The sequence below is a fragment of the Chlamydotis macqueenii genome, chromosome 4 (assembly GCF_036417535.1).
Source record: "Chlamydotis macqueenii isolate bChlMac1 chromosome 4, bChlMac1.mat, whole genome shotgun sequence".
Taxonomy (NCBI): Eukaryota; Metazoa; Chordata; class Aves; order Otidiformes; family Otididae; genus Chlamydotis; species Chlamydotis macqueenii.
In genome coordinates, this window is record NC_141559.1 from 6,765,919 (window position 1) to 6,793,613 (window position 27,695).

Below are 27,695 nucleotides of genomic sequence, written 5' to 3' on the forward strand. Positions count from 1 at the left end.
TCGATAAGGTGAGGGCAGGTGGGTTTGTTGTACAGTGACCAATTTCCACAGCTAAGTATGGGGGGAAAGCACGAACTTCTGGTTCCTGTTTGGAGAGGGTTGGCTCCTGCCAGTACCATGCTTTTCATAGGAGTTGCAGCCTCCCGTTTGGTTCAACAAAACTACTGGAGTTACATCAATACAAGAAGTATGAGTTTCACTCATGCCTAATCAGAGTTCGTGTTTTAAATCACGTTTTCAGATGGGCGCTGTACGCGTTGCAAACTGCAACCTCCACAACCAGTCTGTTGGAGAAGGTGTCAGTGCTGCTATTCAAGACTTTCAACTGAGACAGTATGTTGAGCAGGTGAACAATTGCAGAACTGGTCTCCAGCCCATATTAAGGAGGGCCTATTGGCTGGAAGCTGGCTCCGTCAACTTGGGGCTCATCACTGCTGACATTGCTCTGGCTGCAGATCATCCTTCTAAGCATGAAGTGCAGAGACATTTCTTAGAAATACATGATAACCGAACCAAGAGGTAAGAGATATGATAGAAGGAAGATGCGTTTAAATATTTGGGGGTGTGTCAGTTAATACACTCATCTAAAGATGGAACTTTCTTTTTTGCTTTGAGGGCTTTGGGGTTTTTTGCTTACATAGATTACAATTTCTTTTTTTTTTTTTTTTTTTTTTTAAAGTATGTTGAATGCTTAGCTATGGGGTTGGTGGCTTGAATGTGCTTGGACTCTAAGAAATTGTATGATTTTAGCAAAACTTACTTTTGCCTCTGCTTTCCCTTATCCCCCAAAATGGCAATCAGGGAAAGGAGGGAATCCAATTCGTCCTTTGTTCTCAGGCTGGACTGAAAACAGGCATTAAAAGAGTCCCAAGCAAGCTGATGAGCAGCTGTGAATACGATGGCTGGTGTAACTGTGACTTGTGTGCCTCCCCAAAGAACAGTTGCCTCCGAGATAAGCAACGTACATGAGTGTGGAGTGTGTTTGCAGTGCTTGCTTCCATATGGAGAGAAAGGGTTGCTACTATTACTGTGTATTGTGGCAGGTGGACACAGACTGTGCCTGAGCACTGCATATACATTTGTGATTTGCTCCTCTCTGGAGCTAATCCTTTATGTCCTTATGTCTGACATCTGTGTTTCAGATACAAAGCTTATTTTCTTATTTCATGCCAGGTGAAATAGGAGCTCACATATGAGAGGAGGATATCTTTTAATCTTGTTTTCACTGAATTTAAAAGTACGAAAGCTGATGTGGTCATGTTCTTATTTTGTTTCCTATTTTTCTGCCTTTGTGTATAGATTGTGGTTTTTGTGGCCTGATGATAATTTGAGGAATAAGAGAAGCAAGAACAAGTGTGGCTGTCTTGGTGGTTGTCGATTCTTCGGTGGCACACTAACAGGACTAGACTTTTTCAAACTTGAGGAACTGACACCTTCAAGCAGCTCTGCTTTCTCAAGCACAAGTGCAGAATCTGATATGTTTTATGGGCAGTCTTTGCTGCAGCCAGGAGAATGGATAATTACTAAGGAAATTCCTAAAATTTTAGATGGTGAGAATGCATTGTATTGTAGTTTTACTCTGTTTTGCCCAAGGTGTAATTTCTTAACTGCACATTAGTATGTATAGTCTTTCTGATTGTGGTTAATGAGTAGTACTTATCGCGTTGTTGTGCAAGAGGTTTTGTAGTGGCATGAGCCCTTTGAGACAGTAGTTGATAGTAGTGAGCAAACTTTCATATGCTGAATTTTTATATTAACATGCAACTCCTTTCTAAGTAAAAAAGCAGGTTTTGTACTTGCATGTGTTCTCTTTATATAGAGAGCAGTCTACCAAGACAATTTGATGTTTTGCTACTATGACTTCACTCATTTTTATTAGCACAACATGCTAGTATGTGTATGCATTTCAAAACTAGGATTTTTCTTTGATAACAGTTTTTATTTCGGTGGCCAGGGAAGAGAGACCATTGCAGTTGTGTTACCAGATGTTCAATTTTTTTTTTCTTTTTTTTTTTTTCTGATCCTAGGTAAAGTAAACGGTGTAAAACGAAAAGACTGGGATTGCAGATCTATGGGTATAGAAGTAGAAAGAAAAGCACAACACCTAAGCCTACAAGTGCCATTGCGCTCCCATAGCTCCTCTTCATCTTCGGAGGAAACGAGCAGTTCTAGTGCTGCGCTCCCCTTGCTTGCAGGTGAGAAGGACAGCCCATCGTCAACTGCTGAGGACCACTTGGGACAGAAGGAGTTCTTGTCTGGTGCAAAAAGGGAAGATGGTCATGGAAGGTTAGTACCCTCTGTCCAGGTAGAGGTATAATTTGACTCTTTAATATGTTATGACAGGAAAAACCCCTATATTTAGCAATTTATGAAGTGTGGGTTATTTTCTAATGGTACTGCTGAGATGCATTTCTTAGCTTGAATGCAAATGTGGATCCCTAATAGGGGATACCAGATCTGGGTAGAAAATCCAGCATGTAAGACAACAGCGCTTGCTGTCACTATTTTGTTTTTATCCTCTATATGTAGACAAGTGGATTAACAAATGGCAGAATTTAATATGTAATCAGCATTGTGAAAATGATTGCTATGCTAACAGAAACTCATGGAACAACTGAAGCATTTGACAGCTGCTATAATGTAAAAAGAGAAGCATTAATAATAAAATAAACAAATGAACCTTTAATTTTTGTTTCCAGTGTTGCAGCTGAGGGTGCAGAGGGCAGCCCTGCATCCCCTGGCAACCAGGAGAGGCCCATTGGTCAGTCTCCCATGAGGTCTCCACTGAAACGGCAAGCGTCCGTGTGCTCCACCCGGCTTGGGAGCACCAAGAGCCTCACAGCAGCCTTCTATGGAGACAAGCAGCCAGTTCCCGTTGGCGTGCAGTTCAGCAGCGATGTGTCTCGCAGTGATGAGAATGTCTTGGACTCCCCAAAGCAGAGGAGGAGCTTTGGTTCTTTTCCGTATACTCCATCTGCAGATTCAAACTCATTTCACCAGTATCGCTCCATGGATTCCAGTATGTCGATGGCTGATAGCGAAGCTTATTTTTCTGCAGCAGAAGAGTTTGAGCCAATAAGTAGTGATGAAGGTCCAGGAACCTATCCAGGGAGGAAGAAGAGAAAAAAGCAAACTCAGAAAACTGAATATAGTAGAGGGTCTATTTATCACAGTGTGGAAGGGCCCTTAACAAGCACAATCCATGGAGAAATTAGTCAAGATGTTAAAACGTTGCCAATTAAGACTCATCCTTCACAGGCTTCATTTGTTTCTGCTCTGGGAGGAGAAGATGAGCATGCTGAGAACATATATGTGATGGAATCTGAGAAGACTGTGGAAAGTGAGCAAATAACTTCCCAGCAGCCTGTAATGGCGTGTTACCAGAATTATCTTACACAGTTCCAGGTGATCAACTGGTCGGTAAAGCATCCAACTAACAAAAGAACTTCAAAATCCTCATTACATCGCCCTTTAGACCTTGACACGCCGACGAGTGAAGAAAGTTCATCATCTTTTGAGCAACTTTCTGTCCCAACTTTTAAGGTATGGAAGGTGGAGGAAGAAAGGAGTAGAGAAAGGAATAAGCATCCAAAACAAGTTTAAATTGCTTAGTACACCTGTTGTGTAGCTAAAGCTGTGAGAAATTTGGAACTTCTTGGCTTTTAGTTAAGGAATACCTTGGACTTCTGACTTCAGATCATGGGCTGCTTGGGTGGGAGGTTGTGGAAAAGAAAATAGGGCCTTAGAATTCTGTGGATAAAATGTGTGTTCTGAGTTGTCATTATTGTACTTAAAAATGCTGCCTGTTGAATGATCTGCAGCTGAAAGATACATTTTAAACAAAACTCATATAAATATGTTTCACAGAAATTCAGTAGCAGTACATTTAATACTGATAAAGTATAATCTATGCTGTACATGCTTTACTTCAAAGTAAAGTTGAAACTCATAGATTTAGCAAATTAGTTTTGTAAATGTTTGGGATCTTTTTTTCCTCGTCATGTATGTGATATGAGCATACATGCTTAAGGAGGGGGCAGAAATGAAATGTATGAGAAATAATGGAATAGAAAATAGGTGTCTGAGCTCTGGATTTTAATTTGTTATCACTTTGCAGCAAAAGCTTTGTGTTCATGCAAGCATTTCGTAGATTAGTATTTGGAGTCTCTTTCTGAAGCGATTAGTCACTATTTATCTCTGTAAAAACTTTGTAATCTAATCTCTAATGTAATTTTAAAAAGCAAGCCTAGGAGTTTCTGTATACTACATTGGAGAATCTGCATGTGAGGGATTCTTTTAAGAAAAAAAAATGTAAGAGGAATCTTTACTTGAAGATTCCTTGGGGGTTTTTTTTTCCGTATATAAAAGGAATATAATACATTTCTTTGTACTTTTATCTTAGATTGTTAAACAGGGTCTCACAGCTAATTCATTACTGGACAGAGGCATGCAGCTTACAGGATCAGCATCAAAGTAAGTTGAATATGCATACATTATTAGCACGTATTTTTAAGAGTAGGATTTTCCTCTTATTAAGTATTTTGCCTCTTGCTAGCCCTTCCAAAATTTGATTCATAGCAGTAGTTTTCAGTACAGATCTATTTTAGAAGAGTGTTCTATTATAAAATGCTTAGGTTTGGTCAAAAAGAAAGTACACCATGAAAGTGTTCAATGATTCCACTCATATGTTTTCCAGATTATGAATTGCAACTTAATATAAATTAATTTGGGAGGTGCTTTGCTTATGGCAAGTGTCCATTGCATTGCCAAAAGCCTAACTTGAATCTAGGGAAGGGCCTTGCCCTGGAATTATATTTGTGTACTTTCTAAGCTATGCAAACCTGTCATTGTAACCTCCTTATTAAGAATTAAAATGATACCAGGACAATTCTGTACTTCTTTACAAACTTAGATTATTAATATGTATTTGACTTGTTTAGTACACCTTATACTCCTTTGGAAAAGAAGTCTGCAGAAAATACAGATGATGAAACAATAACGGAAGAATGGACGTTGGATCACCCTGTCTTCCAGACACGGACAACGGCAATAATAGAAGTAAAAGGAACTGTAGATGTAGTTCTGACTCCTCTTGTAGCAGAAGCACTGGATAGGTAATTAAATTTACTTTTACTACTGCAATGTTGACTTGTTATGCTGAAAATTTTCTAAAATTAAAGCTGTTTTGTTTTGCAAAAGTTTAGGTAAAAGGATTAAATAAGGTGGCTGATGGAACAGTAGGGCCTTGTACACAGTAAACGTAATTCTGCGTTTCGCATGAAGAAGATAGAAGAATGTTATGCTGACATACGAAGTGCCCTTTATGTCTGTCTGTGCTTAATTTTTTTTTTCTCTGTAGTGTTAATTAAACATTATTGATGGTGTGTCATGTGAAACTGGAAGTTTAAATGGTCTGTGGGCTTGTTTCCTCTCACAGGTACATAGAAGCAATGGTACATTGTGCTAGCTCTCGACACCCGGGAGCCATCGTTGATGATCTGCACTGCAAAGTTCTTCGAGATGCTGTGCAGAACAGCAAAACAAGCTTCTCAGAAAATGTAAGAAAGTGAACAAGAAAAATGCACAAAGATGTGAAAACCTATTGTTTTCTATATTTTACATAGAAAAAGTTTGAATTGAATTCAGTGTTCTGAGATATAGTAGCTAAATGCTGTATTAATTTGGAATACATATTTATTTTTTTCTTCTGCCTAATGTATGTACATTTCTGTAATCAGATGTTATGTATTGTCTTTCAGTGACCAGAAATCTCTCTTACAGAATTTAAGTTTTTCTAATTTGTATGGTCTAGTCAGTAGCTACAGTAATTTGCATGATATCATACATTCTGTTCTTAAAAATTACTGTAACTTATATTCTTATGTATTATATTCATACTGGCAATACATAATTTATTATTTTACAGTAGTTAGGGAGATGTGAGGTAGAGGAAAGTTCAAACTAAACTGTGAAAGTGCATATGGGTTTTTTGCAGTTCATCTGATATCTTAAAAAATTAATTTAGATTGAAAAGAATTGTATGATAGTTCTACAGAATTAGGAGGTCTTTCTGTCCAAGTTAATGACCACATCTATTTTTTTATGATTTCTTAGACTTCACAGTGTAATGGACACTAATTATTTACTTCATAATAAGTTGTTCTATATAACTTATAAATGTAGAACTCAAACTTTCAGCTGAAATCTGGTCGTTAGAAAGTTCATTGCAGAATAACATTGCTGCCCTAATGGATCTAGACCTACCCTATCTGTAAGTCCTTGTTCTAGAAATTAGAGTTTTGTGCTTTAAATGAAGTCAGAATCTCTTGCTGCTTCAGTGCTAATAAACTATCCTGTTCCTCTTTAGTTTAGCAGCTCTGAGTTTCAGCGAGAATAAATTACTTTTTTTTCCTCCCTCCAAGTTATCTTCAAAACAGGATATTAGAGGAACAAAAATAGACACTACCACTACAGGAACAACGCACCAGGGACCAGCACAGACCAATCTCTCACTTAAGCAAGATAATGTGACAATTAAAGGTCTTCAGGCCAACGTTACTGTACCAAAGGTAACAACTTTTTGTTTAGCTTATTAGTAGACACGTGCCTTACAAATTATTCTTATTTTGAATCCCCCAAAGCTTAAGTGAAGCTATGTATTTGTGCTACGTAACTGATTTTTTGAACATGATAGACTATTTTGAAGCTGCTCAATTTTATTATGGTAGGTGTGCAAGTTAAATAACAGCCACTGTAGGGATAACTGACGGACATGGCTTTAAATAATGTTTTTACATCTTCTAGGTGTGATGTTTTGTGGTTTTTTTTCATTTTACTGAGAAGTATAAGACAAGATTGTATGAGAAATTTGTGATATATACTTAATGTAACTTGTTTTTCTAAATGTCTTCACTCTTTGGGGGAATTTTACATATAGGTGAACCTGTGTTTACTACAAGCATCTGTTGATGAATCCCCAGGGGTTTCTTCTGGCAAAACAGTGACTCACGTTTCATTAGTAGCTTTGTGTTTTGATAGGATTGCTACGCAAGTTCGTATGAATAGGTAAGAATAATACATATCTCTATTTGTGGCTCTTATTAAGTTAGTCAAAAGACTTACAGTGATGCCCATTTTGTGCAGTTCTGAAGAGTATGTGAGGGAGTATGTCATGACTGAGTTAAGCAATAAAATGTGTCTTCTGTGTTTTATGAATCAGCATCTAATATCTAATTAGAATTGCAGTTGCTTTAAGAAGTGGGGGAACCCTTCTGAAATAATTTTGGAACTTCAGTTTTAATACTTTTTTGCTTATATGTTATGCAGGATAAAACTAAAATTTTTAGTGTTTTTCTACCAAAGTGTATGTATCTTCTGTCTTACAAGTAATTATTTTTAACATTGCTGTGCCAAGGTCACTTAAAAGTTTAAACAAAAATGATCAAATGAAACAGGTCTATCTGAGATTTACTTAACTGTGGTTTTTTTTGTCCTCCTTTATATTCAAAGGGGTATAGTTGAGGAGACTTCAAACAATGCAGAAACTGGGAGGAATTCTGTCACATTTGAGCGTTACATCCAGACCAGTAAAATGCAACCCCAGTCTTCTGGCTCACTGAGATCCAATGCTGGAGCAGAAAAAGGAAAAGAAATTGCTGCTAAATTGAACATCCATCGTGTTCATGGACAGCTTAGAGGCCTTGATACAACAGGTAAGCCTTTTTTGAAATTGTGGAAATGTCAGTTTTAATGGAAGCAAGTCGTTATAGTTGGCCTTGATCTTGTAGTTTGGTGGTGGGGCTTTTTTATCAACACAGATAAAGAAACACGTGAACCTGGAGATTTTGCAAATACTCTAAAAAGTTTAGGATAGTTACTCTGAGTTCTTTTCTGTTATTCTGCTAAAGGCCTAGATTTAAATGTAGGCAGAGTGAAAACTATCAAGACTAACTTCTACGCAGTTTGCCTGGCAGATGGCTTGCATTCTAAATATTGACATGCACTGGTAAAAAATTCAGGCTCCCTTCCTCCCACTTGATCTCTTTTCACCTGATGCGGGGAATGAATTATGCTTATTTGCTTTGTTAACTACTTCCTAACAATTTCAAGATAGGTATAATGTGCCTGTTGTATTGGCAATTGCAGCATGACAAGCTGTAGGTTTTTAACCATAGTGACTATAAAACTGAAAATGAGATCTACCCATTTGTCTTCCTCCTTGTTTGTGTTAAGGAAATTACTTCAAGAGGCTATGAATTTAATTCAGCTGCTGTAACTCCTGATCCTGGAAAAGCTAACCAGAAGTAGAGGCAGTTTTTGTTAGAACTGATTCCATTTTGATGGGATCTCTACCAGTTAGTGCTGTGGTTTACTCTGTCCCATAAAGAAGAGGAATCTTTAGGATATGAGGAAGTGCTCTGTGAAAAAGTATGATTCAAATCCACACAATGAACAAAAATAAAACAAAAAAACCCCACCGCTGTGCAAAGATGAGTGAACAAAGGAAAAAAAAAAAGCAATAAGAGAACATGAAAATGGTTAACCCAATTTTTATTTAGTTATGAGCAGAGTCTTACCAGTACTGTTTTGTGTTAGGTATGCTGCAGGCATTCAAGAAGGCCAACTAATTTTTTAATTCTGACCAAGAAAACTCATCATCTTCTATTTAAAAGGTTTGAGAAATGTCTTTCTAGGAATCTTAGCATTTCATGAGCACTTCAAAAGTGATTGCAGTTATAGGCTGAGGGCAGAGAGTGAGGATTGGAAGGGGTATAAATTGACTCAGTGTGGTTCCTTTCCTCAGATATTTGACATTTAGCTCTGTGTGTGAGTTAATAGGAATAGGGATAAAATTATTTTAAATGTTCCTTCAGAAATGTCACCAGAAGAAAGGATTTATATTTAAGCTACAGTCTAGCATCAAAGAAATCAAGGTGGCATAGTACCTTCCTAGATCTTAGACAGCAAATATCGTAATGAATTAAAAAAAATGCTTGTATTTTCTTAGGAATCAGTGAGACTTGGTGCTTTACATCCTCCCAAACACAGACACAGATATACTTCCAACCAAGAAGGAGTCTTTGTATTAAAATTAGAACTTTATTTCTCAATATCCTTCAAGTATGCTATAGTTGATACCAAATGCATTTCTACTAAAATATATTATCCAAGACCACTGTCAGTATCTCTGTCATTCTTGCTATTAAACCGTAGATATTTATTCGGAATGGGGCTTTTTGGTAAAGTAATTTCAGGCCAATTGCCAGTTTCAGATAAAAGTCTAAAGAGTTTGTTTGTACACGTGACTTTGGAACTACGACAAAAAGACAAGGAAGGCAGATGTGTTAGGACTGGGAATATCTTGAAGCCTTAACTTTGTGTTGCTTGGTCCTTGTTTTTTTAGCTCGAACTTAAAAATTATCCCACCTGTATTAACATATCAGGAGCAGGGTTTTTCTTCCGCTTTCTATGCTTCTTTTTTTCTTGCTCATTCTTCAATTTTTTTTTTTTCTTTCTTTTTTCCCCACGCCTCTAAACTATAGGGACAACACTCTCAAAACACTGTAAACTTCAGGGAGCTGTTTGAAGATGCAAAGTTTTTTTTTCATTTTGTAACAAAGTGGTAAATATGTTTGTTTTCACAGATATTGGAACATGTGCAATAACAGCTATTCCTTTTGGGAAATCAAAAGTTCTTTTTACTTTGGAAGAGTTGGATGAGTTTGCTTTTGTGGATGAAACAGATCAACAAGCTGTTCCAGATGTAACTCGAATTGGTCCCAGTCAAGAGAAGTGGGGCTGGATAATGTTTGAGTGCGGAATTGAAAATTTAACTATAAAAGGTAAAGCTTCTATGGGCTTTTTATTATTTTGTTTTATCAAACTGCTAACGATTCTGTTGTTAGGTCTTCTAGTTTAGCAATTATTTGATTAGAAATTGCTGAATATAGGTGATACTAAATAGTACGCATCTGTTGTAAATATAAATTTATATCTTAGAGTAGATTATACACTAAGGGAACTTTTAGTAATCAATACCACTTACACTATATATTAAATAATTCCATAGAAACTGGTTTCAGCAGTTTCTGAACTTAAAGTTATGGTAGAAATTGATGCTTTCACTGATTGCTTAAATTCTGACCTTGCAATCATACCCACAGTAAATATCTGCATTTAGGGCCAGCGTTTTGCTTTGGGAGGGGAAAGCTAGCTTCAAAAATAAAAGAAAAAGGTATATATGTATTTTCTGTCATCTAAGTTATTCTTTTCAGGGAATAGTGTTTAAGAACAGTCTTCATGTGAGTACTCTTTGGCTACTTGGAACAAAATATCAGAAGCTAGCTCTACAGCTAGCTGTTAAATTGTTGTATAAAAATTCTAATGATAAATTGTTGCGTAAGGTGCTAACGCATCTTGTTTAACCAAAATCATATGTATTTCCCCTCTTAAGTGCAGATCTTTTCTATGGGACATAACTTACAAATGTTTATGCACAGCAAACATTTACAGTCTTGGTATGTGTGCTTTTATAGGAGGAAGGCAATCTGGAGCAGTACTGTATAATACCTTTGGAGTCATGGGTAAATCAAGAGATACAGAGCGGGGTGGATTGCTTGCGTCAAATAACTCCTCAGATTCTCCAACTGGTAGTGGTTATAACACTGATGTGTCTGATGATAACCTTCCTTGTGACAGAATAAGTCCCTCTTCAGACATTAACGGAAATTCAGTTTCAGACGAGCAGGTATGTTCATACTATGTAGAAGTTATTGTCTTGGGCGGTGCTTGGTTTTTTTTGGGTTTTTTTGTTTGGTTGGTTTTTTTAAGTGGTTAACATTTGTAATAAAAAAAATGACAATTTAAAAGATGTCTTGTTGTGCCAACTGCATTCATACTGTCTACTTGCACACTAAACTCCGCTTTCTGCAAGGTCTCTTGGTATTGTCTTGGGAGAGCTGGTGGACAGCATTAGTTTATTTTTCTTTTTCATATGAAATTATTTCTTATGAGCAGTGCACAGTACTGCATGTTAGTGCCTTTCAGTGTGATCACTTTGGCTAACAATTTCACTTTTGACTGTGTGCTTCATTTTTTAAGGATGAAGGAGTTGAATCTGATGACCTGAAAAAAGACATACCCTTGATGCCTCCTCCCCCTGACTCTTGCAGCATGAAGTTAACAATCAAGGAAATTTGGTTTAGTTTTGCAGCCCCTACCAATGTGCGCTCTCCAGCCCATGTATTTTCAAGGTATAGTTTTACCTCATTTAAAAGAAAGAAAATTATAATTCTGCTTTGTTAAACTGAAGTTTTATTTGGTAGATTCTGAATGTAGTTTCAATAATTTTTGAAGCTTCTCTGGAAGTGAGAATTTTAGGTTTTACATATATCACAGGAACTCTTACTTCATGTAACATTGTTCTGTCATATTCCACCTATTTGAACATCATTCATAATAGAATTGGAAAATCATATTAATTGCTGTTGCTGAACTTGAATACCTATTTTTTTTTAATTTTTCTCAATAGGCAACTGAACCTTCTGAGTACCGCAACGCCTGCAGTTGGTGCTTGGCTTGTTCCCATTGATCAAGTGAAATCGTCACTAAATAAACTAGAAACTGAAGGAACCCTGCGAATCTGTGCTGTTATGGGTTGTATTATGACAGAAGCTTTAGAGGTAAATGACCTTTATAAAATCAATAGGCATATCAGAACAGAGCAGTGTAATATGTATTTTTTTGGGACTGCATATTTTCACTGACGAGCTTATAACACCTCTTATGAGCCTTTACTTCCAGAATTTGTGCTTTTTGTACACTATCTAATTTTCAGTGGAAACAAAATCAGCTGTTGATAGTGGGGAAGTCTTGTGCTTCTTACAGGAGTGCATCTCCAGGTAACATAACTGGAGATTCTGCTTTTTGAAAGGGAAGAGTAAGAAATATGGCTGTAGTGTCTGGTATATTTTATGAGATATGAAAATGTGTTGAATTATGAAATATCCAGGGTACCTTTTGGGAGAAAAAGTGCATTTCTGTGCTCCTACAATGTAGTGAATCATTGTGTTTACTGGACCTGCTTGTTAGAGGAAGGAAGGACAAGCATAATGAGGGTGAAACATTCTAGCAAGAAAGGCAAAATAGACAATTTTTTTTTGTTGAAAACTAGGATCTGTTAGAGCTTTTATGACAAATTGGATATTACCATGATTTGCTAAGGAGCTTCCTTGTGTGTAGGCAGTTTTCTGCTGTTTGTTTCCTTGGCACCATCTAGTGGGAAGCTTTTGAGGAGATGCCCCTTGTTGAGATCCTGTCTTGCATTGTAAGATTGACGAGCTTAGTGTCAGGCTACTTCTCTGCTATACTCAAAAAATTATCCTTTGCAGCAGTCTCTTTTTGCTACTTTGCTTCCTATTTCTTCTCTTACCTTTATATCATTAAACCAAATTATAAAAGTGCCTGGTTTTTCTTTAACTAGGAATAAACAGTTTCTTTAAAAATCTCAGCTAGCTGTGCTGTCTGCTAGTCCAGAGGTAACTTTACAGAGTTTGTGATTTGAATCCACTCTTCTGTTTTATTATTTCATGTAAATAAATAAGCATCAGGTATGATTTTTCACATACCACTACTTAAAATAAGGTAGGTATACATGTGGCAAATCTTACTTACACAAGTTCAAAATGTGGTTAAAAGTTTGTGATATCGTAGGTGAAATCTTGTAGTTCATGTGCGTGTTCTGTTTGCAAGTGTGTTCATATGTGAAAAATTGTTGCTTTTTAATCTAGAATAAAAGTGTGCACTTTCCTCTGAGAAGCAAGTACAACAGGCTCACCAAAGTGGCTCGTTTCTTGCAAGAAAATCCTTCTTGTTTACTGTGTAATATATTGCACCATTACCTTCATCAAGCAAATTACTCCATTATTGAGGATGCCACCATGGTGAGTAACCCTGTAAAAATGAAAATAACTCAGTGTGTTAGTTTCAAATGTTTTAGTTTCCGATGTCTTAAATTAGGTAACAATTTAAGGAAAGTTACCAAACAAGAAAATAGAACCCAAACTATCCTTAAATTGACAAGTAGATGTGGCTTCTCTCATTTCATTTGCTTTCAGATCTGCTGGTTTTGTTGTGGACGGTTTATATGCATAACTTTTATCAAGCTATTTTATTAGTAAATACATGAGAAATCATAAACCAAAAAGGCATATATTTGAAATTGTTAATGGTCTTTTTATCAGATTTCATTTTCCTTAAAGATAACAGCAAAGTAGTACAAATTTGCATCCGCAGTTTTAAAATGGAATAAATTTCAATTAATAAGGCGAGTGCATGCACTGATTAGCTTATTCCAAATTATCTCCTCAGAACTAGTTTTCATGTCTTGTCGAAATACTTGGATAATGCAGACAGTTTAAGAAAAGAGCCAGAATTGTAGAAACTTCAAGGCTTAAGAATCTAATCTTTTTCTTGATGGCTTTAGAATGTAAATGTCTGGATTGTGGTGGTACATAATTATTTGAACAAACATATCGGGCATAAGGAGGAGTGTTTGTTCCTGATTTTGTGTCATTTTCATAATCCAATTCCACGGCTGTCAGATTTAAACATTACATTTTTCAGCATATTCAGCTGAGAGCCCAGTGAACAGAAATAGCGCAACTTGTGGCAGAAATAGCACTGTTTGATTTGTCGTCAAAATAAGAAGCTTTTATTTTTTTTCTTTAGCACAATTCAGTGATGTAATCAAAACAATCCTTATTTTTTGCCTCAAATTTATATTTTTAAAATCCTGCTTACCAACAATGGAAAAAACCTCATCTTCTTCACTTCAGTTCTGTTGCTGCAGTCAAATCTAGTGCTGTTGTGAATTTTAGTCCATATAATTACTTAAATACTTACAGTTTCATATTTAATAAGCCTTTTTCCTGTTGTTTATTTTTGGCCCCTTGAGCTAGATCCTCAGCACATGTCAATGAATGTATTGACTGTTTTCAGTTAAGCTCTAATTTTTATCTGTTAGCACTATTGCCTTCTTATATCTAAATGGACGTTGTGTGGTGCCAGCTTGTTTCTATCATAAGGCTCTTCAGCACCAAGGTTTAAGGGAGTTCTGATGTTGGGGGGGCGGGGGTTGGGAGTTGTGTTGTTGTTTTTTTTTTTTCCCAATTTACTTTAAAAAGCTATGATATGCATTTTTAATTGATGGTTTTCATTTTTTTTTTTTCTTTTAAGAGCGATGGCCTTCCTGCCTTAGTGACCTTAAAGAAAGGTCTAGTTGCCTTAGCAAGGCAGTGGATGAAGTTCATCGTGGTGACCCCAGCTTTTAAAGGAGTCAGCTTACACAGACCAGCTCAGCCCATGAAACCGCAGATAAATGCCTGCCACGAGCATGAGGATGGGCTTGGGTTAGACAACGGAGGGGGTCTTCAGAGTGACACAAGTGCTGATGGAGCAGAGTTTGAATTTGACGCAGGTACTTTTGTGTTCTTCTGTCTCCATCAAAATAGTAGCTCCTTTCAGAGCATTTGTATCTTTAGTTTTAATACTTGAATAAATTATATTCTTCTTTTTCAGAATCAAGCTTGCTTTTTAGAATAATCTTAATTTTGAAGCTGCTACTGCCAATTATAATTAGAGTATTATAATAATTATTACTTGTTTGGGGAAAAACAAAACAGGAGGCTTCTCTTTCTTCACATGCTTTGTCTTACTATTTACTGCACAAAGTACATCAACTTAATTATTTACTATCTTGGAATTAGGACCTTGTATTGCAGCTTCTGACCTTAGTTAAGAATTGTAACGTGCAATTCTGTGACCTCTCCCAGGAATAGCTTCAAACCTACTTTTAAATTTGTTCTTTGTGAAGACTTATTTTCTTTTTTTTCTCCCCTCATTTTTACTGCTTCGTATGTGGTAGATTTCTGTCGCCAGCTTACATGTTGCCAATTTAACGTAAGCTACTGATTTAGCGTTGTACTTGAAACAGAGCTGACTTAAGCAAGAACCACAACAAGGAAGGGCATGTTGTTAGAGCACTCTTTTTTTTGACATTTTGAGTTGACTTAGATGCTACAAACACGAAATAACTATGTCCAGTGCTACTGTTCTCAGGAATACAATGTTTATGTTTTTCTTTTATCAAGTAACAATTATGTTACACTGAGGAAAAAAAGAATTTTAAAAAATCAGGAGGATCATCTTTTGGTTAAAAGCCAGGCAGCAGTTATCAACTTAGAGAGCAAAACTAAAGATGTTTGCCTGTGAAACTTGTATGTCATCATACAGTATGATAGAAATGTTTACTCATTCCTCTAAAATATCTGCTTTGGTTGAGCAGAAACAGACTATTAGAACCAGTGAAGTTTGTTTGGTTTTTTTTTTTTCCCCCTCTGTGTGTATATTCTATTTTTCACCAAGAATTTTGCTGCCTTGTATACATTTACTTATAGATGGAATTCATACAAATGTAAGCATCTTTAATGAAAAAATGATCAACCATGCCAGAGTCAGCAAAAGAAAGTACAATTTTGCAACTTTCTTTTGGATCTGTAGCACAGAGCAATAGTTGTGTGACATTAGAAGGACAAAAAAATTTGTGCTTGGATTATTAAACAAAATCCAGTAGGCAGCTGTGTGTAGGTGTGTGTCAGAATATGCAAGTTCATGACTGCTGGTAAATAAATGCACGTAATAACAGATAATCTTGCTTCCTCATATATATACAAATGAGAAAAATGCTTTGCTTGGTTCCAGCTACTGTCAGTGAGCACACGATGCTCCTAGAAGGAACAGCTCATCGCCCCCCGCCTGCTGGTGGCTCTTCTGGGCCTGTAACTGGGGCTGAGATCATGAGGAAATTGTCCAAGACGCACACTCACAGTGATTCTGTTCTGAAAATAAAGGTAAGCTTCTACTGCCATGCACAAAGGGAAAGCGGTTTGTAGCTGGTTATGTCCAGATGGCTTTTGAATATCTCCAAGGATGGAGACTCCATAACAGTGCTCAGTCACCCTCACAATAAAAAACTGTTTCCTGATGTTCAGGAGGAAACTCCTGTGTTTCAGTTGTGCCCATTGCCTCTTGTCCTGTTGCTGGACACTGCTGAGAAGGGCCTGGCTCCGTTGTCTTTGCATCCTCCCTTCAGGTATTTACATGCATTAATAAGATCCCCCCGGAGCCTTCTCTTCCCCCAGCTCTCTCAACCTTTCCTTGTGTGAGAGCTGCTTTGGTCCCTTAATCATCTTAATGGCCCTTCGTTGGACTTTGTCCGGTGTTTCTCTCTTGTACTGGGGAGCCATAACTGTACACAACAAGGTGTGGTCTCACCAGTGCTGAGTTGGGGGGTAGAAACAACTCCCTCGACTTGCTGAACAGCCCAGCATGGACACATTGCTGCCTCACTTGGTGTCCACCAAGACCCCCAGGTCCTATTCTGCAAAGCTGTTTTCCGGCTGGTTGGATGCCACCATATACTGGTGCATTTGTCCCCACTAGCAGATAGTCACCCACTGCTATCCCGTACTGCTTCCTCCTGGTGGTCTTCATTGTTTAGAGCTAGGTGGCCCAGAGAATTGCTTGAAAGCACATCTGGCTCTTCTTCAATTTTGAGGGCAGCGAACCTATTTCACAGTTTTAAGCCTTTAGCTGGACCAGGAGCCTTCCTCTTGGTGTCAGAAGTCCCCAGCTTCCATTGTTTGGGTTTTAAACTGTTTCTACACATAAAATTATTTTAATACTTCAGAATTGAATAGCACCCTTCCTGCCCCAAATGAAGTGCTACTTGTCCAAAAGTTTGCAGGAATGCACGTTTTGTAGTTAATATGGTCTGATCTCATTTTCAGACCAAATCTTGCTTCCTTTTTGCAGTTTACACAGTATTTCATTAGTTTATTTTTTTTTTCCCACCAGGGTATACATCCGTACCATTCCCTAAGTTACACTAGTGGAGATACAGCCACAGATTCACCAGTGCACGTTGGCCGTTCTGGAATGGCAGTCAAAGAAAGTCCGAGAAAAGAGAGTCTGCTCAGCTACCTTACTGGGAGTTTTCCTAGCCTGCATAATCTTTTGGAAGGGACTCCTCAAAGAAGTACCACTGCAGTTAAAAGTAGTTCTTTGACAAGAACAGGTATGATGTAGCAGAAGCAAGCTAAAGGGAGGGGAAAGGAGGATTGATTTTATTTTAATGATTTGGAAAAGGTACTATGTTTTCACTGTGAGTTACCATTTCTGTTTAAGATCCCACCTCTCTCCAAGTAAGAATCGTAGTTTTTAATAGCAATTCCTAGACATACCATTTCCTAGAAGCAAACAGCAAGTACATCAGGTTGGGAAAAGAAATGACAACTAATAAAATAAAATCTTTGCCTTTTACTTAGTTTTACTACTTTTTGAGTATAATACATAATTACTTAAATGAATCTTCTTGAATGAATAAGGAAATGAAATGATCCTTCTGTATTTGTCATTTTTTCTTGGCCTTGTAAGTAGCTTAGAAAGTGGAGTAAAACTCATGTTCCAGTAACTTAGTTTGTGTAAAAAAATTTGCAGATTTTTACTAATGGTCTTTTGTACAAGTTTGAAATACATATATTGAAATTTTTATGTTTATATTATTGTTCAGAGTGCATTGTTATAAGCTTGATAGTGTGTTTTCTCTAAAACCTCTCTCCTTTGCTATCAGGGAATGAAATATTATTCAGAAAAAAAGGTATTTTGGTTTCTTAATGAGTGTTTTCCTCTAATTAATGGTAGAGATGAACAAATGCAAAGACCCTTGTAGTGCAGTGTCCATTAGCATCATAGTATAACTTCTGTGGTAGCACCTGTAGTGCTGCTTGACACATAGTTTCCTGGAAAAACCTTACTTTTCTAGTAAATAGCTATTGTCAGTAAAATTATACTGCATTCTTGGTTTTGATGATTTGATATAACAAATGCTAAAGTTTCTGATGTATCTGTATAGGAAATACTGTGGCCACAGACATGTTATCTGAACATCCTTTGCTGTCTGAACCATCTTCTGTGAGTTTCTATAACTGGATGTCCAATGCTGTGGGCAACAGAGGAAGTGTAGTACAAGAAAGTCCGGCCACCAAATCTGGACACAATAGTCTTCCAACAGGTATTGCTAATTACAGCTGAATTTGAGAGGTGATTCTGGCTTGGCTGTTCCTGTGTTTACCACATTCTTTCTGAGAGTAATTGAGCAAGTGACTTAAGTTCAACAGACATAAATACTATCTGTGGGACTTCTCAGCAAACGGCAAAATGAACAAATGTGATTTAAGCAAAAGTGTTGTTTTCATTTCCCTCACTCTGCCTCCAAAAATTTAACTTTTTCTTACATTTGGAAATGTAAACGTAGCTTCCAAAACCACGTGTTGTTAGAAAAAGCTAAGCTGTAAAATCATCCTTAGTTGCAGAGTTCCTTGGATTTTGTTAGCTACTGCTAGTCTGATTTGCACATGCTGTTTTTGTAAGGAAGACTTTGTACTTTGGAATCCTTGCTCTCCGTTCAATTTTGAGACTAATCATAAATGTATATTTTGAGATTTTTTTTTTTTTTCGAAAGGCTGTATTTTTTTTTTCTTCTGCTGAAACTGTAACAGTTTGTTCACAAGCTCACATTTGTGAAATTAGACTTAGTGATTTTAACTTGGACACAGATCTGTCCAAACCATCCTTCTGTGGAGGCATGTAGCCGTGGCTCTCCAGTAAGTGCTGTAAGCTTGAGTTTTGAATCATCAAAAATGATTTTTGGTTGAGTCCAATCCAGACTCAAGATACAGACGATTCAGCATCGCTCTGCCCTTGTGCTGCAAGTCGGATGGTTTGTGACTAGAACAACTGCAGGGAAGTGGCTGTCCGTAATCATTTTTATGAAGAGCATATTTAGCTAGAGACTAGTCTATAGAGATCTATTTAGTGGATCTTGCACTGGGACTAATAAAATTCAGAAGCTTATAGCACATTGAAAGCTAAAAGCTTACAAAGCTCAGCCTGTAAACTATTTCAGTTTAAAGAGGAGTTAAGTACCCTATGGAATGCAATACAGACAAAAGGCCTGGGGAAGGAGAGCAAAAAGAAGGAAATATTTTTGTGCATTCCAGATATGAGTTGGAGGAGCTCTATTACCTGTCTCAGCAATATCAGACTGTTTCCTTATCCTGAATGCCACTTTTGTGAGGTTATAGACCTGACTAGGAATGTGATTTTCTATATGTATGGCATGTATTTCTATATAATTAACTTTGCTGAATTAATAGTCAGTGGTGTTAAAATTTGCTGTGGTGTTAGTGTTCCATGGGTATTTATTTTTCAGGTGTGGCACCCAATCTTCCTACTATACCTTCTGCTTCAGACTTCAACACAGTTTTGTCCAGTGACCAGAACACCCTGGATGGCACACACTCCCAGCACAGCACCAGTCAGGATGACATTGCAGGGGTAGAAGAGGGTAACCAGGGGTTTCCTGCTGTCCAGCTAGCAGATGCACAGGTAGGGGTGGCTTCCTGATGTATTCTGGAGTTCTGTACGGAAAACCTTGATATTATTTTTAAAATAAAATTAAAATAAATCTTACAATGATGAAAAATCCTATTTTGGCACATGTTTCTTCTGCATTCCTATGCAAAGACAAAAGGCTCAAGAAACTTCTGGGATGTCCTGTAACAAACTTTATGACTAGCGATTAACAGAGCATTGTTTCATAACGTCAAAGAACATATTGGAGCATTTATGAGATGAATCTAGTTCTCCAGAGTACTTTTTACTGAGAAGAGCAGAGCGTACAGAAAGGATTCAATGCTAGCTTGGTGTGCTGGCAATCTTTTTACTCAAAAAGTCCATAAAGCTTCTTTTTTTATCCCCATTCTTTCTGTTTCACAGCACTGTCAATAAAACTTTAAAATGTTGTATCGTACGTGGCTGACACTGTAAATATTGTAGATCAGCAAATAATGGAACAAGAATATAGGAATTATGTAGACAATAAGTAGTAAATCAGTGGGTTTTGTTTTGTAGGTTGTTTTCAAACCTCTCTTAAGTTACACGGGAATTCAGTCGCAGGATGCAATGCCACTCTGCTACAGGATGTACTTCGGAGAGTACCTTTCGTTCTCGGGAACTTTGGACTGTCTACGAGCAGATATTGTCGATTCAGATACAGCAAAGGAAAGAAAAAGCAAGCGAGCTCGAAGGTATGTTGTGAAGTATTTGAAAATATAGATATCGATTAAAGAACAGAATTTAGGTTTTTCATGTAAAGGCATAGCATTCCAAAGCACTTCCATGGAATAAGGAGCAATCCTTTATTCTTTTAGTCTTATCTGTTTTTGCTTCCTCTTAGAGTATTTATTTTTTTAATCTTCCTGTGGAATGGTTTGGAAACTTTAAGAATTTAAATCTAGCTGCTTTTGAAAATTGGAGATTGGGGAAGGGAGAGCTGGCAGGAATAATGCTGGGGGAAATTTGAGAAGCTCTTAAATGCTGTTTTGTAATTAATCCTGTAAATGACGTTGTTAGTTTTGGTTTAAATGCTGAATCTTCCCCTGTCTATTTTGGGTAAAGCTTTAGGTTATGATGGAAAGACGGCATGCCAAACTAAATTTTCACAGAACTGAATGATTACTCTGTTAGTAGCATGCAGTATGAAAGTATAAAAGTTTATTTCTTCTATTTAGAACTATGGCAAGATGATGATATCCTAAGGGAAATAAAAAGTTGGGTTCTGTAAATTAGATGTACCACTGTGTAAAAAGTATTTGACTGGTGTAAAAAGAAACAAAATAGTAACTTGTACCTTTTCTTTCTTTAGGCAAGGAGCTGTCAATCTTCCTCCTCTTGAATTCAAACCAGCTTTGATGTTAGAAACGTTCAGTATTAGTGCTGTTGTAATGGAGAAATCCATGTGCACACCTCATAACTCCGCCAATGCCCTTTCTTTTCATGACTTGAACAAACGCTATTATAATACTTTTCACTGTAACTTCACAATTTCTTGCCAGTCCATAAGCCAGCACGTAGATATGGCACTGGTTCGTCTCATTCATCAGTTCAGTACAATGATTGATGATATCAAAGCCACGCAGACAGACATCAAACTTAGCAGATACACAGCCGGATCAGCCTCTCCCACACCTACTTTTAAAACCCGGAGACACAGAGACTTCCGCTCTTCTGATTTCAGCCGAAGCTCTCGAGGAAGCCTTAATGGAGGTAACAGGGTGAACAACACCAAGAACAAACGAACAAACAATGAGAACAATAAGAAAGAGTCTCGAAACAAGAATTCCTTGGGGAGATCAGAAAGAAGAACTTCTAAAGTGTCCAGGAAGGGTTCAAAAGATGTAGTTGACCATATGACTATTCATATGGACGACTCTGACTCTATTACCGTGTCGGAACAGAGTGAACCTTCTGCTGAGTGCTGGCAAAATATGTATAAACTACTGAACTTCTACTCACTCATTTCTGATCCAACTGGGATTTTAGAGAAGTCTTCTGAAACTTTTGGGCCAACAGGTAAATTCATTCATGAATCCAAATTGAGAGTGTGTGCTTTTGCCTGAGTGTATTCTTCTAAAGCTTGATCGTAAGGCGGTTTTTGAAAGTTGCCCACCCCATATAACTTGGATCAGAGGGGCAAGTGGTGAGGATGGGGGAAGAGTTAGTAATTAGTTCACCAAGATGGTGTACAAAAGAAAAAATCATTTTCCTGGCTTTATAGTATGCTTTGATTCTTTCAATCCCAGACTTAGTCAAATATGTTAATTGATTGGTTTAAAATTCAGTCCCTTGATATTTTTGTGCAGCTCTGTTAATCTGGATTTGCACTGGCTGTGGGACTGTTAACTTTTCTGGTTAATTGTGTACAGAGTGGATTGAGTTTGTTCCTCCCTAGGTGCTATTTTGTTTTCAGGTGACTAATGGAAATGGTGTGTATTATCATTCTGTGAAAATACCTAAGCTCGACGTGCAAGGTGAACGACCCTTGGTTTCAAATACAAAGATAAATCGGATATGCCAAGGGTTTCTGGTAAAGTATCCTTAAATAACTCCTCTGTATTTTTGTAGGTGTACGAAGCCCAACCGAACCTGCTTGTAGAGTGGTGTTTGAGAATGAGCAGGATAACGGCAGAGACATGCAGAGGAAGCGCAGCCTGGTGACTTCGGAGCCACAGCACGTGACTCTCATAGTCTTTGGAATAGGCATGGTGAACCGAACCCACCTGGAGGCAGACATCGGCGGTCTGACGATGGAGTCTGAACTGAAGAGGATCCATGGCAGTTTCACCCTGAAAGAAAAAATGAAAGGTGGGATGAGCTAAAATGTACTCAGAAAATGCCATGAAGGAAATTGTTTTAGAAGACAGTCACTCCTTTCATTTTCAAAAGCTTTTTTCTTATCACAATTTAAATTTAATGTTACTTAGTGTGACTACTAAAACTGCAATTTTTCAGTTATTTTCCTGCTACTGTATTTTTGAAAGCAGTAGGCATACCTGGAAGTATTTTACTGAATGAAATGCTGTTAAGTATTTTTTTTTTCTTAAAGATGTGCTACATCAAAAGATGACTGAGACATGTGCCACTGCTCACATAGGAGGTGTCAATATCGTCCTGCTGGAGGGAATTACCCCAAATATTCAGTAAGTATGAAGCCTGACAATTGAAAATTGTTCAAGTGCATAGAAGTGGTATCAGTTGTGTGACAATAAAGATAATGTAGCTTAACACGGAGAAAGCGTTGATGTTATGTCTTTAGGTAGAATCTGTGAAGTCATAGAGTTTGGTGGCAGTCATGTAGATGTTGCAGAATTGGGTTTGAGCTTTACTTTTAAAGCTGATTTCATGTGCCCATTGAGGGGAGGTTTTTCTATGAAAGGCAGATCTGGGTAAGCTGAGAAGGAGTAGAGTGAGCTTATTAGTAGCTTTCAGTCTAGGACACCCAATCGTGCAAGTCTTAGATGTGGTTACATGAATGTGAATGCTCCTGTTCCATTCTATTTCTAGTAAAAGTTATTAGTAAGTTCAGAACTGATTGTAGGATCACAGTGTAAATGGGCAAGTGACCTGACTGAAAAATTTAGGTGACAGGCCCTCTTGTAAAAAGAAAGAAATTAAATTTCGTGTAACTGGAGTTTTCTGCACTGATTCTATGCCATATGGGGTACACACAAAAACTTCATTGCATTGTGTGTATTGTTTCTCTTATGCTTCTAATTGCTTTTTGAAGCTTCCAGGTGCCACTAAAACCATACAAGATTTTTTAGGGAATATTTAACCTACTGATGCTGATTACTCCCATTTAAGATCTATATTGTTTCTTAAATAGATATCTCTTTGAAATCCCATGATGCATGATTCTTTGTGTTATTTTTACAGTTCTAATATCCATTCTCAACCTTTTATATAATTGACACAATTTGGGGGGGTTGGGGGGGAATCACTTTTTGTGCATGAACATCTTGAATGACTTGCTCAACATCCACATTGGGGTTTTGGGTTTTGTTTTGGGTTGTTTTTTTTTTTTTTTTTTTTCAAGGTTCACAGACTTGAAAAGGGCATGCATTATTTTTCTTTGTTTCTAGCTGAACTTTCTGTTTGAGTTGCAAAACAACAATTGAACCACAACTCTTTGTAATGTAGTTCACCCTCATGCAGTTTGAGCGTTAGCTGGGTAACCCTCAGTATGTGATCTGGTTTTAGAATATTAATATTGTAGAAAAGGGGCTAAATAATGTGACTTGAGTCTCTCTCTTCTTTAAAGTCCTGTTTAGTTTGAAAGATGCTATATAGAGCTTAAAATATATAGAATTTTATAAATGTCCCCAGTAAATTGCTTCTGGTAAGCGTGTTTCAGATGGATAAATAACAGTTCTAATCTGACAGCCATGCAGATTTTCTGAAAGTGACTGAGGTTCTCTGTGCCTGTTTTTAACTCATAATCTTACTGAGCTTCCATATAAGGAGGGTACAAAAGAAAAGGAGGGAAATAATGATAAATCTTTAACAACAACAAACAACAAACCCTAACAAAACCAAAGCCTTCAACTTGGTAAATTTGAAAGTAAGTGTCATATTGTGGGTTACAAGTAATTAACTGACTAATTTTTGCATGAATGTTTATTCTTTATTTGCTTTGTTTTTATTTTTCTCGCTTTCTCTTCAATCTTCATCTGTAGACTGGAGGATTTTCCTACATCTCCTACAAGCACAGCCAAACAAGAGTTTCTGTATGTCATATTATTATGTTTAATAGTCTTGCAATTAACTCTGTGTTGCGTAGCTGATGGCTGCATCCCTACTGTGTGTGATTGTCTAGGCAGATGTTGCTTGATTACATTTCAGTTTCATATCTAATATTGTCTAGATAAGCTTTTAATGTAGTCTGTCCAAAAAAGCCCTTTTAAATGTTAACAGTCTAGCTTTAGGGGCAGTGTTATACTATACAGGTACTACAGAATGGTTTCACTGGCTGTTAAGTTCTTTAGATCTGCTTCTATGCTTTTTTAACGAGGTGAAATAATGCTGATAAATGTAAAGGAACAGACAGGTTAGATTTGAACTTGGAACTGCTGTGCCTGGAGTGATAGTACCTGCTGTGATTTCAGCATGAATAGGACCGTTCCTTTTGTCTTTGCTTACCCCTGTGCTGAGTTTAATTACTAGGCCTGCTGACCAGGTTATGCCAACACAAAATGTCTTCCTCAAAACTATGCCTGTGCATCTACTGCTAATGAAGGTGACCCTCTTCATGTCCCCCAGATCTGTACGTGTGAATGTAGGTCTTCACTCTCACTAAAGATGCAATGATTTCTTTCTGGTAGCTTGATTTCTTCCCAGTGCTAAAGTGCAGAGGGTCTCACCTGAGTACTGGTCAAGGTGGGAAATGGTACACTGGCAACCTAGAAGCCCTCTTACACAATGACCCTGCAGAAGAAAAGTTACGTAGCCAAAAATTTTGAGACTTTTTTTTTTTTCCTCCTCTCTCTCTTTTTATATTTTAGAAGGACTTACTACAACTGCTGTTTGTTACAGCGTTTGTGTCTATTCAATGTTGTGATAATACTGGATTAACTTTCAAATGCCCTTACAGATGGTAGCTCTGGAAGGAGAGGTGATGGACTGTAAAACTGCAAGTGATGTGAAGAAAATCAATAAGCAGTTATTCAGTTTTTTTGTTCCATTTTGTCTGGTAGCAACATTAAACCAGCAAAAGAAAGTACTTTTTTGCATAGTACATCACTGAACAGTTAAATTCATTGCCATATGCTGTGGTAAACAAAAATATAAATGATTAAGAGGACTGGAGAAATCCATGTAGGATAGGTCTGGTGGTTAGTCATGTACTTTTAACTTGTACACAAAGACAGGTTAAGACTAGACTGTCTGTCTGGTACAGGTCAGGAAGAGATCTTGCAGCTTTCCTTAAGCTGAAAGTTGTTCTTGTGATGCTTGAATAGCCAATGTAGTAGTATTTTGTGTTATGGATGGGGGAAAAACTTATTCTTGATTGACTTCACAATAGTTCAGTCAGAATGGTAGCAGGAAGAGAGTAGGAAATAAGCAAACATCAACGGAGAAATCATCGTGGTTTTTTTTCTTTAGGAGATAGTTTAAAATAAGTCTACCCTTTTCTTAAGTAATGTTTATTTGTATAATGTTTTTCTGAAAATATTGGTGAATTAAGATTTGTTTCCTCCTTCATATTTGTGTAAATTCATCAAATATTTTGAAATCCTTTCTACATTTGACAGTAGAAAAAATATCCATAAATGCTTTAGACCACTTGTAGCTCTTACATAGCTGTGAAAATCTGAAAATGTTTCTAGAGCTTCAGTAAATTAATCTGCTGTTGATAGGCCTGTGGTTGCATTACAGTGTGTCGTATTTCTTCGTTATAAGCAGAAGGAAGATGTATTTTTTTTTTCTTTCTTTTTATTTCCACACCTGGGATGCTTTGGGCTAGCTGATATTTTAACATCAGGATAAGGAGTCCTGTGTTAGGGCTTCACAGGAGAAATAGTACTTAGGGAGCAGAATTACTAGAATCTTGTAGCTTTCACCATGAAACTAAACTGTCTACGGAACAATTTAAGTCATGATACAAAAAGTATTTCAGTTAAGCTCCTTAAAATTTAGTGTTTGAGAAACTTTCATTGAATGTGCAATTTTATAGTCTATTTTTTAGACATTTTAGCTGATGTACTGCATCTTCACAACTATATGTCTTTCTCTTTGAGGCTGTAATACTCTGTGCTGACTACGTAATATACTTCCATTGAGTAACCCTCCAGTACCTTAGAGGAGAAACATGAATGTGTTACCCCCATGAATCTTTTTTAATAGGAGCTTAGTGAATTCCGATGTGCCAAAATTTCATTCTGACATCAAAAACTAGCAGCTTTGTGCAGTTGCATTTTTATCCTGGGTAACCACTGTGAACATATCCTCCTTTGTATTAAAATAAAGTTGAGTCTTCATATTTTGGAATAATATGCCAATTAAACATTGGTATTAATTCACAAGCCCATTTACCACTTGCTATGTATATATTGCTACGTGACCATGTCCTCCATTGACCTTTTCGGACACTGCACTCAGATTTTACTAAGTCTTCTTATGAAAAGGATGATTCCAGATTATTCCTGAAAAGGAGTTGAAATGGAAGGCTCTTATTTGTTTCTGTGTGTGAAAATTTGTCTGTGTATGTGGAGCCTAGTGTGTATGAACTCAAATGACCTTACATGATGCAAGAATAACAGTTTAACAGGTATTTTTGCAATGCATGACGTGTAGTTCTCTTAAATGTACTGTAGTTGTTTGTGGCATGTAGTGCATCTGTGTGTGTCAAGTGACAGAAAAAGGAATGTGTATGTAGCTTATAAACCAAATCACTTCCATGAATACTTAAAAATTCAGCTAACACTTAAAAACCCATTTTAACATAACTGTAACTGTTTTGAAAGACGTGCAAATAAGTACCATTTCCTTTTGTGCTAGAACCGTTGTGAAATGCAGTATTGCCAAATCCCAGGCCCTGTACAGTGCCCAGAGAGGGCTGAAAACAAACAACGCTGCTGTGGTCAAAGTTGGAGCCATCAGCATCAACATTCCTCAGCACCCTGCCACGCTGCACAGCATGATGGTGCGCAGTTCTCACCAGCTCTCCAAGCAGATTTCGGATCTCATCCGGCAACCATCGACTGCGTAAGTGCTGCTCGTGTGGAGCTTCCGAATGCCACGGGTTGCCATCCGTCTGTGGGCTTGTCCTACTTTGAACGTATGTGGGAGAGTCAAGCTAGTCGCATATCACGTTAGAATAACAAAAAGTATTTTCTGATTTTTATCTTGATCAACAGGCCCCAGCCTACCAAAGAAGATGTTGCGACTCCTTTGCCCTCTGAAAAGACTCCAACAAGTATTAATCAAACACCTGTTGAAACAAATGAATTTCCACAGCTGCCAGAAGGCTTAGAAAAGAAGCCTATAGTTCTTAAATTCAGTGCCATGATAGATGGTATAGCTATTGGAGCAGCGCTCCTGCCCTCCCTAAAGGCAGAATATAAGATGGGAAGAATGAGGAGTCACGGAATGACAGGTAACAGTTCTCTGAAACTAAAACCATTATGACTTTTAGTTTGGCCTTGGCCTTAGAGGCATCCAAGAGGACTCAATATTTT

At 37.3% G+C, this 27,695-nt stretch overlaps 1 protein-coding gene across 13 annotated transcripts in view; it reads left to right on the forward strand.

The window, feature by feature from the left end:
- BLTP1 (bridge-like lipid transfer protein family member 1) overlaps window positions 1–27,695 on the forward strand; it is a 113,431-nt gene that overhangs the window by 48,405 nt on the left and 37,331 nt on the right. For 11 of the 13 annotated variants that reach the window (XM_086747535.1, XM_086747523.1, XM_086747525.1 and 8 more), the window contains 27 exons: window positions 242–519; window positions 1,300–1,550; window positions 2,028–2,286; window positions 2,700–3,543; window positions 4,403–4,473; window positions 4,941–5,114; window positions 5,438–5,558; window positions 6,423–6,569; window positions 6,938–7,065; window positions 7,510–7,712; window positions 9,645–9,842; window positions 10,536–10,747; window positions 11,101–11,252; window positions 11,531–11,681; window positions 12,789–12,941; window positions 14,236–14,476; window positions 15,760–15,908; window positions 16,915–17,134; window positions 17,972–18,130; window positions 19,331–19,506; window positions 20,032–20,207; window positions 20,825–21,531; window positions 22,084–22,323; window positions 22,565–22,658; window positions 24,195–24,245; window positions 27,016–27,222; window positions 27,375–27,613. In XM_086747535.1, the coding sequence (XP_086603661.1) occupies window positions 242–519; window positions 1,300–1,550; window positions 2,028–2,286; window positions 2,700–3,543; window positions 4,403–4,473; window positions 4,941–5,114; window positions 5,438–5,558; window positions 6,423–6,569; window positions 6,938–7,065; window positions 7,510–7,712; window positions 9,645–9,842; window positions 10,536–10,747; window positions 11,101–11,252; window positions 11,531–11,681; window positions 12,789–12,941; window positions 14,236–14,476; window positions 15,760–15,908; window positions 16,915–17,134; window positions 17,972–18,130; window positions 19,331–19,506; window positions 20,032–20,207; window positions 20,825–21,531; window positions 22,084–22,323; window positions 22,565–22,658; window positions 24,195–24,245; window positions 27,016–27,222; window positions 27,375–27,613 (6,001 nt within the window). The remainder of the gene's footprint in view (window positions 1–241; window positions 520–1,299; window positions 1,551–2,027; window positions 2,287–2,699; window positions 3,544–4,402; window positions 4,474–4,940; window positions 5,115–5,437; window positions 5,559–6,422; window positions 6,570–6,937; window positions 7,066–7,509; window positions 7,713–9,644; window positions 9,843–10,535; window positions 10,748–11,100; window positions 11,253–11,530; window positions 11,682–12,788; window positions 12,942–14,235; window positions 14,477–15,759; window positions 15,909–16,914; window positions 17,135–17,971; window positions 18,131–19,330; window positions 19,507–20,031; window positions 20,208–20,824; window positions 21,532–22,083; window positions 22,324–22,564; window positions 22,659–24,194; window positions 24,246–27,015; window positions 27,223–27,374; window positions 27,614–27,695) is intronic. The other 2 variants (XM_086747527.1, XM_086747528.1) reach the window with 2 other exon arrangements.